The sequence below is a fragment of the Anoplophora glabripennis genome, unplaced genomic scaffold (genome assembly GCF_000390285.2).
Source record: "Anoplophora glabripennis isolate ALB-LARVAE unplaced genomic scaffold, Agla_2.0 scaffold1126, whole genome shotgun sequence".
In the NCBI taxonomy this organism is placed as follows: domain Eukaryota; kingdom Metazoa; phylum Arthropoda; class Insecta; order Coleoptera; family Cerambycidae; genus Anoplophora; species Anoplophora glabripennis.
In genome coordinates this window covers 71,043-83,893 of record NW_019417205.1, presented here as the reverse complement: position 1 = coordinate 83,893, position 12,851 = coordinate 71,043, and the positions used below count along the sequence as shown (strand labels likewise).

General features: G+C 31.9%; 1 protein-coding gene across 1 annotated transcript in view; it reads right to left on the bottom strand.

Moving 5' to 3' along the window:
• Positions 1-2,651: 2,651 nt before the first annotated feature.
• The window catches only part of LOC111692202 (adenylate cyclase type 3), a gene marked incomplete at its 5' end in the record, with an annotated part of 69,036 nt that continues 58,836 nt past the window's right edge, over positions 2,652-12,851 (bottom strand). The window contains 4 exons of the mRNA XM_023456043.1: positions 2,652-3,041; positions 3,181-3,429; positions 7,656-7,754; positions 9,740-9,822. Coding sequence (XP_023311811.1) covers positions 2,652-3,041; positions 3,181-3,429; positions 7,656-7,754; positions 9,740-9,822 — 821 coding nt within the window. The remainder of the gene's footprint in view (positions 3,042-3,180; positions 3,430-7,655; positions 7,755-9,739; positions 9,823-12,851) is intronic.

The following is a 12,851-nucleotide window of genomic DNA, read 5'->3' as shown; positions in this document are numbered from 1 at the left end:
ACATGATTCGGAGTTATATTGTGACATGCAATTTTCTTATGTTATACTTCAGGGTTATGGAGTTTATGGATCATGAGGTTAGGACGTGATGGAGGTGTAGAATTATGAAGTTACAACTCTCCGTGATTGAGGTTTGAGTTTAGCTTGTAAGTTTTTTTGTTTTTATTTTTGCTCCTTTTTGTGTTTGCAGTTTATTGGGATTTGAGATTTATGACTTTTGAGGATATAGATTTTCAGGTTATGGGTATTAGAGTTATAATGTATCGACCTCAAGGTTATTGAGTTGGGTTACATGGTTTAAGGGTTGATATTGTTGGGTTTCATAGTTTCAAGCTGTTTTTTGAGGTTAGGCAAAACAGGTTTCAGATTCACTTTCAGCGACCCAAAAAACATATAATCCACTTGATCTGGTTCAAGGAACCCTCCAGTATTTTTTTTGTGCTCCTGTGTTATTAATTAAAGATATGCTAGTTGGAATGAAATCTTTAGCATATAAATAATAAATCTCATCATTTGGTATAATTATATCTACGTTTCAACTTAGTTTGTATACTTATTGTTACTAGTAGTACAAGTGGCATTACAGTCATCAGGAGATGTATCTTATAATTGATATAAAAAGATTTCGTTGAATAATGATTCCTACTTTTTTCAGCTACTTTAATTTCATTTCAATTCAGTCACAATTATAAGTCTTCAAATATTTTTTAAAAACGTAGGTACGAGTATATCAAAAAATATTGAAATTTAATATAATAAACAAGTAAATCTCCTACCCAGTGGTTGAATAGTAGAAACCGAAATGTAAGTAAAGTAAGCCAAGAGGAATGTGGTAGTATCACAATAAGAAGAACAATAAATGGAAGATACTGTACTGTCAAGTTACACCTACATTGAAGAAAGAATTGTACTTTTCATTACTAGATATTAAAATTTTATTTATATATTTTATAAATATACACCCTGTATGTCCGATTTCAATGAAAAACTGAAATTGGTTTTACACTTTCTCCTAAATTGATGCATTTAGGTTAACTTGAAAAGCCATACTCTAAACTTTTTGTATTTGCTGTTATGTCATATATTTCTTAGAATTCCTGATACATTTCTCCTGTCATGACCGTAATGACTTAATTTTTGACTACATGGTGAAATTAATCAATATTTCTGGTCCATTGAAATTAACATACAAATAATCTCCTTATTTTTGAGATGAATTTATTCTGCCGTTTTCCTTTTTTTTTTGTATTTGCACATTGCAATTTAATAAAAAAGATACGATAATTAATAAAGAGCCCTCTGTAGCACAAGAATCAATCAGTGTTGTCATCAGTGTTTGAAAATATTCTGAAATTGGGTAAATAAAAAAATAGTTCAGCTTGCATTAATTTGATTTTCGTACGAGCTATATTTAGCTATATCGGATTTCGAGGAGGGAAAATATGTTGGTTCTCAGTTCTTAGTCGTAAGTAAGTAAGGAGTTTCACTGTGCCTCCCACAACATTTTATTGAAGAAATGACTTTTTTATGGATACTCAGTACTCATAATTCCTTCGGTTCTTATTTTGTTATAAATTTAAGAATTTTTTTCTTCTTTAATTTTATTAAATAAAACATAGTCGTTTTATTTGTTATACAAATACATTTGGGATACACATATGATTAAAATGTAATCCAAAATTTAACTAATTTGATAGTGAAAATGATTTATGGGTTCAAAAAAGTAATTATCAAAACTCCTTTCGTGAAAGTTATTGCAAATGATTAACATTTTCAGTAAAACATAATCCAGAAGAAAATAACAGAAATAAGAATTAAACTAATTTCAGATTTACTCTATTTTGCAAAAAAATAAAATTCGTCTAATTTAAATATTTTCAAATAGAATAATCACATAGATTCAAATTTGCTAGAGAAATGTCATTATTTATACACAAATTCATTTTTAACTTTGTATACTGACAATTTTCAAAATGTATTACATTAATTGCAGATTTCTGAACTTCATGTTAATTTTCAAATTCGTTGATTTACATCGGAGCCATTTAGAATATTCTAACCAAGGGGAATCCAATTTTTTGCCAGCTTTGATATTAAACAATTTTAAATAGAAGTAAACATAGTTAAATCATTTTATTTTGAAGCATCAAAATTTAAAGTTATATTTCAAGAATTTAGGGTCGTTCTATATGCACGGAATATGGGTATACTTGGAAGATTCAAAACTATACGATATCTCATCTGTCTGTGAAAGTAAATAAATAAACGATTATGAACTGTCACATTAAAAAAAACAAAAACAAGTACAAAGTCGTGTGGTTTTGAAAACGAAAATCAAAAAATTTTCAAAGCGCAGACACGTAGTGATATTTCAAAAGTAAGTTTATTAAAGACAACAATCTGATGGATCTTTGAGGCGCAATGGTCTCTTTATTGATTTATTTCTTTAATTGACGACATGATAAATTGCCAAACAAAAGAACTATTTTAGGAACGCCACAAACAGATATTCTTAGACGAGTCTATATCGATAAGGCGTTGGATAATGATGCAGTAAAGGTTCCATTCCAATAACATGTGCGTAAAAGGTGTAAAAACTTGAAACTTAAACTACAAATATATAAATAAACAACCAAACGACTATTCACAATTTAAGAATCACACTGGCTCAGAAGCAACGTAGCCTCCGTCGAATCCTTCGGTTCGACCTCCTTATTTACGATTATTAACGCCTGTTCCGATGAAGATATCTCCGTTTCTGACATGAAGACGTCGTCCTCTATGCGATCTGAACACTCTATGACCGTCTTCTCATCCGACTTTGACGTCGGGCTATCGTGAGATTCGTCCTCCTCGTTTACGGTCTCCATCGTGGACATACCCATTATTGGAGATACTGGAGCCGTTGGAGGAGTTATCTTGCCAGCTTTTCCCAGCAAATAGTAAGTCATCAGTTGACCTTTGCCCTTCACTGCCACTAGGCCGCGCTGCTCGAACTGGTAGCCGAAGTGCTGGAGGATTTGGCAGGTCTCTTCGGTTACCTACAAAATAAGTTGGTTATAGATGCTGATCTGTCACTAAAAATGAACTAAGTACAAAGAATTTTTAAGTATAAATCATTTTTTTTATGGAATATTTTAATATTATTCTAATTAAAATATACATTCGTATGTACTCTACCTGGATGCATCCTGCTTTTCCAGTGCTCTCCATCCTGGACGCGACATTGACCGTGTTCCCCCAAATATCATAGTGTGGCTTCCTAGCTCCAATAACACCAGCTGTTATAGGCCCATGGTTAATACCCAGTTTCAGCACGAAATGGTTGAATGATTGTTCGTTAATGCTTTGCAGTGCTTTCTTCAGTTCGAGAGCAAATTCCACTAGCAAGGCTAAGTGCAGCCATCTCACTGATATGGGGTCGTCAGGCTAAAATCAATGCGTGTGTTTCAAAATAGACGCTTCTAAGCAAAATTTTCTCAAAATAAAGTTGAATAACGATAGTGTTGTATCCCTAATACAGCTACTAAGGGGGCTCTATAGCAAATATGCAGCCAGTAATACATTTCTATAGGTTTTATTACACAGTTTGTCTAAATATGAATTAATGCACAAATCACAGACTTTCCTCCATTGTAACGAAAATCTGTGTTATTTGTGAACTAATTCATATTTAAACAAATAAAATCTATAAAAATGTTTTGCTGGTTGCCTATTTGCTGTAGAGACCTCTTAATGAAAATGAAAGAAATTTTAATACACTTTTTTTCCATAATGAATAAAAAGCGAGAAATACCGCTTTATAGCAAATAATTTTTGTTTTGAATCACTTTTTTAATTGTTTGAAAAATATAGTTAAATTAGTTAAGGAAACCAAGGACACTCTTGTTTAATCTAGATCCGGGAAATTAAGGTTGAATTATTCGCGCATATAAAACAGTAAACAGCTAGTGTCATTCATCAGCTGAACCCACCAGATATACAGGGTGATTCGCAACTTATCCAAAAAAATTTGGGAATAGATGCGGCATGAGAAATGGAGTCAATATCGTAAAAAAAATTTTTTGTAAAATCCTTATAGTTTCCGAGAAAAAAATTATTGAAGTTATAATACATTCAACCGCTACATAGCTGGACAACTGTAGTCTCTAGCGTCATTTGCAATACGCGTGGAGAGCCACGTGGCCTCAGCGACTCCGAATACTGAATTTTGCAATAGTCGTTGCCATAGTGTTTACCTGTTATCTGTGATGTTTACAATAGTTTTTTAGTAGTTAGTGTCAAAAGTGGTTTGCGTGTATAGCAACTCGGAGTTGATGGATATCGTTTTAATATATGGTGAAGCAAGACAACATTTGTATTATGGTGAAGCATTTGTGTTATGGTGAAGCAAGACAACATTTATGTTAGTTCGTAGAAAGTGATTAAGACGGACCCAAATATGTTTACACGTTGGTGGATAAAATTTTGAACAAATGTTGTAACATCGGGTATGTCAAATGAATTTATTATTTAAAAACACAAATTAATTTTTAAGGCAAAAGCAGTTCAATTTGTCGATATAAAATAGGTGCTATAAAATTCTATTTATTTCGTTCCTTGCGAAAGTTTTTGTTCGTTTTTATCACACCGCCATGCCGGTCGCATTGAGCGAGGTGAGGTTTTACAGTGGACCAATTTCCAGTGCCGTGCAGCAAGGAATTTTTAAATCATTTTCCAACTGCCTTTTTTGATTTTTTCATTACAAAATTGTATTTGTAAGGGTCCCCTGTACATCCAGAATTTTTTTTTTTAATAAGTTCTGAATCACCCTGTATACTGGTTTCGAACTTATTAGTCCCCATCCACCTATGTCTGATGAATGATCCAGCTTATTTTGATGTCTTAGCTACCGAAGTGAGTATAGCTGATACTACCTATAGCATATTGATGACAACTAATAAGTCCGAAACCTTATATATGACTGGTAAATGTCTAGTCGTTCTGCTAACGAATGATCTTATTGCGGATATAAGAGAGTGACACGGACTTTCATAAAACCTTCGAAATAGTAGGTTGCTCTCTGCCAGTTCTAAGATTAAAATATATGTGCTTTCAAAATATATAGAAAAAATGTGATATATAATTTATATGTAAAATATTGGGCGACAATTTAGAACCATGTATATTAGTAGATAATTGGATGGAATCCTGCTTTATGAATGATGAAATATGAAGGTTAATGGATTCATTTTTAATAATACGAGAGGCACGGGCAAAGAGTACAAGATATTGATATATTGAACTTTCTAAGAGAATATTAGTTTATTGGACCAAGGAACATTCACAAGATTTAATAAATGAGCAAAGTAGGAATCGTTAGTCGAGGTATGTATATTGTGCTTTTTATAAATATTGTATGAAATATTTTTAGCTGCTTTAGCTGTGTTTTATAATTTATTAATCCGCTAGAAACTTTATAAAAGTTATTGAAATAAACTTAGCAATATTGAATAAATAGAGTATCATCAGATTCTAATTTTAGTCCACTTTCATTAATCACACCTAGAGATTATTTCATTTGAATTTAACTTCCATTAATTTAAAGTGTTCCCTATTAATATACTTTTTATAGACGTTGTAGTAAATTCTGATCTTAATCGTGACAGTTTTCATGAAAATTTTGTGTAATTAACCGAAAATCCGTTTTTAGAAAAATGACAGTTTGAGAAAAACGATGATTTCATCATACGATAGAAAATAATGAAATTTTTACGTTCTTAAAACAAGGCTAACAAAAATAATATTTGATAAATTTTTCGGAAAAATTGTTATTTTTGTATCTAGAACGCTAAATGGTTGGAAGTTATTTAAAATATCCATTCAAGAATGCAAAAGCATTTCGCATTCGAGATGCAAACAATATTTTTTCGAAAACTACAATAAAATAAGAATTGTGTTATAATACAAAAATTTAATTTAAAGGTATTTTTTTGAACTCGTTTGAACTGTATTTGAATCAAGACGGTTTAGGCGCGGTGACTATCATAACAATAGCAACCTAATAAATAATAAAAATTAGTTGTTTGAAAAAGTAGTGTCAGAATGATATATTCTGTTATAATTCTTATCCTAAGAGTGTTTCATTCAAAATGAGCTCGGAAAGTGAAGACGAGCATTTACCAGGGGAAGTATTGGAAGCTGCACAAAGTGGTGTTTCACAATCAATCCCCAAAAAATTGTCGAGACAGTGCCTACAACGGATTCAAAGTGTCAGAGGCGGTATTACTGGCATATTTCGAACATAAAATTAATAAAATTAAACCTTCAATGTTATGGTCAGTATAGTCCATGTTAAAAAGTACACTGAATGCCAAAAAAATGTAAATATCAGAAAATTTCCAATAGTTATATTTGAAAAGTAAATCAGTTGGATACCGTCCGAAAAAGTCCAGAATTCTAATGAAAGAGGAAATTGAGAGATGTTTACAAGAAGCACCTGAATAGATTTCTGCTGGAAAAGGTAATTCAAGTTAATATAAATCGATCGATTTAACTAATTTTGGACAACTAATTTGTGTTTGTGGAGCTTTGAGGAGATGAGCTACTAAAGATAACGATCGATGATATAGAAGACAAAGATTAAATCATTATAAGAATTCCTGATTCCAAAACTCATACTCCGAGATGTTTTATGATTTCAAGTCCAGACCAAATAAGGACATACCGCAAATACTGTGCTTAACGTCCGAACGTTATTACAAGTCGAGGATTTTTTGTGAAGTATAGCAGAGAAAAAATGTGTTAACCAAATGGTTAGCGTCAACAAAATAAGGAATGTGCCAAAAGAAATAGCAACTTATCTCAATTTGCCTCATCCGGAAATTTATACAGGGCACTGCTTCTTCCGCCACTCTGCTAGCCGAGGCAGGGGCCGATATTACTACCATTAAACGACAAGAGGGGGTGGCGTTCTAGTACGGTAACGGAGACATATATAGAAGATTCTTTACAAAATAAAATTTCCGTCTCAGATTAATTATGACCATCTGCAGCATAGCCTACTGAACTTGCCAATAAAACAACGTGCGCAGTAAATTTAAACAATTACAGCAGCAGCCTCACTGAACACCCAGAACTAAAAGCTACGATAACTGACAGCACTAGATCGGACATAAATTTAACTGATTGCAATATCGGCACTTTCAATTTACATGTAGTGCAAAATAAATTGTAATTGCCCCGTTTCTAATAGTTACTGTTTTGTATTGAGATTGTTATGTTACTTAAAATATATATTGTTTAATTAATAAAATCATAAATAGGTTTCGAAAAAAATACGAACTATTTTGACATTTGTTTCATGTTCATGTTCTAGAACGAAAAAGACTTTAAGTTTCTAGAACATAAAAGTATTTTGCAGCTAGATGACGAAAAAGACTCACTTTATCAACTGAAAATTTAACGAAAATGTCGACTTTTGATGACAGTTTTCGAAAAAGGAGTTTTTGTTAATTGTCTAACTTTTCATAATAATTGAACTACTTTTCCATCCATAATATCATCATTTTACAACCTACAATTATCTCAAACAAGGTGTAAATTATAAGGTAAAATTCTTTCTCGTATAAGAAATGTCACAACATTACTGTTTTTTTTTTTTAAATAATACTAACCTTGACCTGCCTTGAAGGATTTAGGCCGCTGGCTGCCATGTAAGTAGAGCCAATGGTTTTTATTTTTATTACATCTTGAAACTGGGGTAGTTCCAAAAGCTATAAAATTTAGTTTGTTACCATTTTTAATTCTAAATCTAACTGAAACAGAGCATGGTTTATCTTGCAAAATAATACTTCTACATTTGACAAAAAAATGCAAATCTATTTTGTAGTTATAAATATATATTTCTCGAGTATTCGTATAAAAAAACTGTTAAACTTGCTAAAGTTATACAATATAACTTCTAAGCTGTTTTTATATACAGGGTGTCCCGGTACTTGATACAAACAGTCGAGAGCAAATAGAAGATATAAAAATAATATCAGTTCTCATATGAATTTTTTCCATACGGGCCTTCGTTAACAAGTTACGAGCCCTTAAAGGTGGAAATTAAAAAGTTATTTTTATTTACAGTCTCTAAACTATTAACTTCAGCATGCTGCATTTGGTGAACGGTAACACATGCGTACAGCTTGTTTTTGATATTATAAGTGAAACTTCATTATGCCCAGAACGCCAGGGATGGACTATGCCCAATGGTTAACAACCCAGAAATTTTGCATAGATGACGATCGCAATATGCCTGTATCAAAAATAAGTTCCCAGAAGAATTTACCAACGATAATATCCTCCTAGTTCAACTAGGTCAAATTAATAGTTTAGTAAATATTTGTGATTTTATGTCACAGTGCACATCGAGCGGCGCCTCCAACGTTTTTTTTTTTCACTTTTAATTGGACATAATTACTATGTTAGAACCGTGCATATTTATAGAATAATAGCCTAGAAAATCTTACTGTCAGCTAATGTAATTTTCACTAACAAAATTTGTCAAATACGCTTTACATATAAATTAAAGTAAGTTAAAAAAATAATTTAAAAGAAGGAAAAATACATTTTCAATATGATCACTTTCTACCTCCACACAGTTCCTAAATCTACGAATGTTATTTGTCTGTACACGAAAAAACATTTCTGGGGTATGTCTAATATTATTACAATGGAAATTAATTATTTTTAGTAATTCATCCCTTGTCTGTACTGGGCTTGCATACACTAAACTTTTCAAGTATCCCGATGGAAGAAGTCCATGGGGTTAAAGTCTGGAGAATGTGGTGGCCATGAAATTAGGCCTGTCCATTTATTATTAAATGCAATGGATAAATAATTTCGTACATCAATATTGCAATGGGGAGGAGCCCCATCGTGCATGAACAAAGTGTTTCTTCGGATGTCTAATGGAACATCGTTTAATAGTGGCTTCAAATTATTTTGCAGAAACTCCAAATAGCGATGTCCTCAAAAACGGATAGACCTATTAAATTATTACCCCAGAAATGTTTTTTCGTATACAAACAAATAACATTCGTAGACTTAGGAAGTGTGTGGAGGTGGAAGGTGTCCACATTGAAAATGTAATTTGATAGTTTTCTTTCTTTTAAATAATTTTTTTAACTTTAACTTATTCTTGTTTTGTTTTCCTATTTTGTGTTATGTGTAAAGTGTGTTTGTCAAATTTTGTTAGTGAAAATTATATTAGCAGAGAGTAAGATTTTCTGGGCTCTTATTTGAAAAATAGTAATTAAGTGCAATTAAAAAATAAAAACAAAAAATGGTGGAGGCGCCGCTCTATGTGCACTGTGACATAAAATCACAAATATGTATTTCTTAAACTGTTAATTTTACCGAGTTGAACCAAGAGAGTATTAATATTGGCAAATTCATCAGGGAATTTATTTTTGATACAGGCAGATTTAGATCGTCATCTATGCAAAAATTATGGGTTCTGGACATAATGAAGTTTCACTAACAACATTACAAACAATCTGTAAGCATGTGTTATCGATCACCAAATTTGCGTCATGCTGAAGTTAATGATTTAGAGAATGTAAATAAAAATAACTTTTTAATTTTCACCTTTGAGTGCTCGTAACTTGTTAGCGAAGGCCCGTATGAAAAAAATGTATATGAAGAACTGACATTAATTTTATATGCACATGCTATTATATGTGCATGATATTGATTAAGTTATTCTACTTACTGCATCAAAATCTGAGATAACTTCGTTTAGAAACCTTAAACACTCCAATCCTTGATTGTTAACTGTTTCTTCAGAATAGAAATCTGTAAAAATTATTAATATTAATTCATGAAATCATATTTACCGAGAATTTTTCATTTTCAGTTGAAGATGGTATCAATAAAATGAAGTAGCAACTACACCACTGTACAGGTTATGCATAAAATCTGATATCAGCTTCAAGAATAGACATTAAAAATGCATAGACAGGAGTACTACATCAGGATATGGTTTAAAGGTAGAGGTTCAAAATATTAAAATATGTATATAGACATAATACCTAAATCTGCCGGCAAAAGAGAATCTCTTTAATTGGCAGTAGATAAATCTCAGAATGTGAAAAAGAGAAAGTACCTAAATCTAATTATTTAGTCGTAAAAACGTTTCTATAAGGGATATTAATTAATTTATTAGATAGGTTAATAGATCTACTGTATTCCCTTGTGGAAACGCAAACTAGAAGTAACTGCAAATATCGAAGAAAAGTATTTATGGTGGCATAAAAGAAAATAATGACTGGAGAAGTTGGATAAAAAAAAAATCAAGAAAATACATCAAGAACCTGAAATTTCAACAAAGCAAAGGGAATTTCAAGCCTATCATTAACGTCAGTTCTCTTGAAAAATAATGATGTTATGAATTTAAATGGGGAACAATATTCCTCTGTACCTGGCAATAACAAGCTGTCTTTTAAAGTATTTGAATATTTAATAAAATAATAATTAATTAAGCGTTCTGCTAAATAATAAAATATTAAAAGGTATCCAAATAATGAACTCCTACATCTCAGTAAGAGGATACATTTTATCTGATTGTAAGTGTTTGAGTTATACAGGGTGTTACAAATTAGCTTCTCACTACAGAGATCTCGAAAACGGTAAGAGATATAAACCAGCTTAAATGGGAGCAAAGTTGCGTAATCAGGGGACCAATATTATGCCTCAAAAATCAAGGCTAACATCATTAGTTTTCGAAATATTTGGAAAAAAACCGAAATTTTGGAATTCCGTTTTTGTTTAATTTCAGCCTTGTTTGATGTGATATTGAAAAAAGAAGACTTTCTCATGGCCACTTTTTGCCCTCAGGACCATCATCAACTTAAATTTTTTAAATACGACCCTAGAAATTTTATTACAATTTTTGAAAGTCTTCATGACTTCCAATACTGTACTGCCTCAGCCCGAACCAGATTCAGACGTTTTGTCTCGAAAAATTCATCTTCAGTGTATTCGTTCCAAGTTTATATAAATTTGTTATGTTTTTTTTTGTTTATTGAATTATCGTACACTGTAAGTGTCCTTAGACCCTGTGAAATACGTCTAGTTATAAACCACCGCGCATTAAAATAAAACATTATTAGAGTTTTATTCCTGTGTCCATAGTTATTTCTAGGCTTCTCCAGTGCTCAAAATTCAAACAAATTCCGATCTATTTTTTTCAGGATATTCATACAAATACATCTGACATGCTCTTTCACAGTTACGGTTACAGATATAAAATAAATTCCGATAATATTACGCTGATCTTAATTTTCAACCTTTGGCAAAACGGAAATATTTTTGAACATTTATCATTGATCATTTTTTAAAGAATAATAATCGCGTTTTGGTTGTTTATATGCATTTTTAAGAATTAATTTGTCATAATAAAATAAAATTGTAATAATATTTGTGTTGTAATTTTGACACAACAACTTATTGAGTTATGTATGACCAAGTGATGGTAATAGTTAATAATAATAAATGTTTTATTGTAACGCATGGTGGTAATAGTATAAATAACTAGATTGATTTCACAGGGTCTAACAACACTTACAGTGTACGATAATTCAATAAACAAAGAAATGTAAATAGAAAATTTAGATAAATTTGGAACGAATATACTGAAGATGAATTTTTCGAGACAAACCGTCTGAATCTGGTTATAGCTGAGGCAGTACAGTATTGGGGGTCATGAAGGCTTGCAAAAAATGTTATAAAATTTCCAGGGTCGTATTTAAAAAAATTAAGTTGATGATGGTCCTGAAGAGACGAAACGTTACATTATTGATTATGCCATTCGATAGAGGACAAAAAGTGGCCATGAGAAAGTGTTCTTCTTTTTTCAATATCACTTCAAACAAGGTTGAAATGAAACAAAAACGGATTTCCAAAATTTCGGTTTTTTCAAATATTTCGAAAACTAATAATGTTGATTTTTTAGAGGCATAATGTTGGTCTCCCGACTACGCAACTTTGCCCACATTTAAGCTACTTCGTACCTCTTACCGTTTCCGAGATTCTTGTAGTGAGAAGCGAATTTGTAACAGCCTGTATTTAGGCCAAGTATTGGGTAGCTGGCGTAAGTTTAATTTATTAATGAAATACCCTGTATATCCATACATTTCATTGCCGTCACCCAACTATTTTGAATCTGATATTGTTTTCTGTCGCAGTTTTTCACCCTAAAGATTGTGGCCACAAAAATGCTTCTTCATGTCAGGAATTTGAGATATTCAATCCCAAGAGTGAATAAAAGCGATTTTGACATGTTTCTTTGAGGTTATGTCCTACAGTCCTACCCACACATATTTTTTCTTCTCAATAATGTATACAGGGTGTTAAGAAAAGAGTGTAAAATATTTCAGGAGGTAATAGTATGAACCAAAATAAGCAGAAAAGTCTTAATAAACATGGGTCCGCAAAGTAACGGTTGCGGAGATATGGACCACTATTCGTTTTTCAAACATTTTATTTTATTAGGAATAAACCGACAAAGGAAGCTTTTAACAAACAAAAAACAAAGTTACAGAAGATGTTCAAAGTGCCCTCCGTCCATTTCCAAGCAGGCACGACATCTTCGTCTCAACGATATTCGAACTCTTTCGAAAACACCCTCCTTGGTTTGGATTTCTTGACACTTTTGATTAATCCGTAGCTGCAGCTCTTCCAGGCTATTTACAGGAGTACCATACACTAATGTCTTCAAATATCCCCAAACAAAGAAATCTAGAGGGTTCAGATCAGGCGATCTTGGAGGCCATAAAACAGGTCCGGCCCTTCCTACCCATCTATGTGGAAAAGTTTGGTGTAAA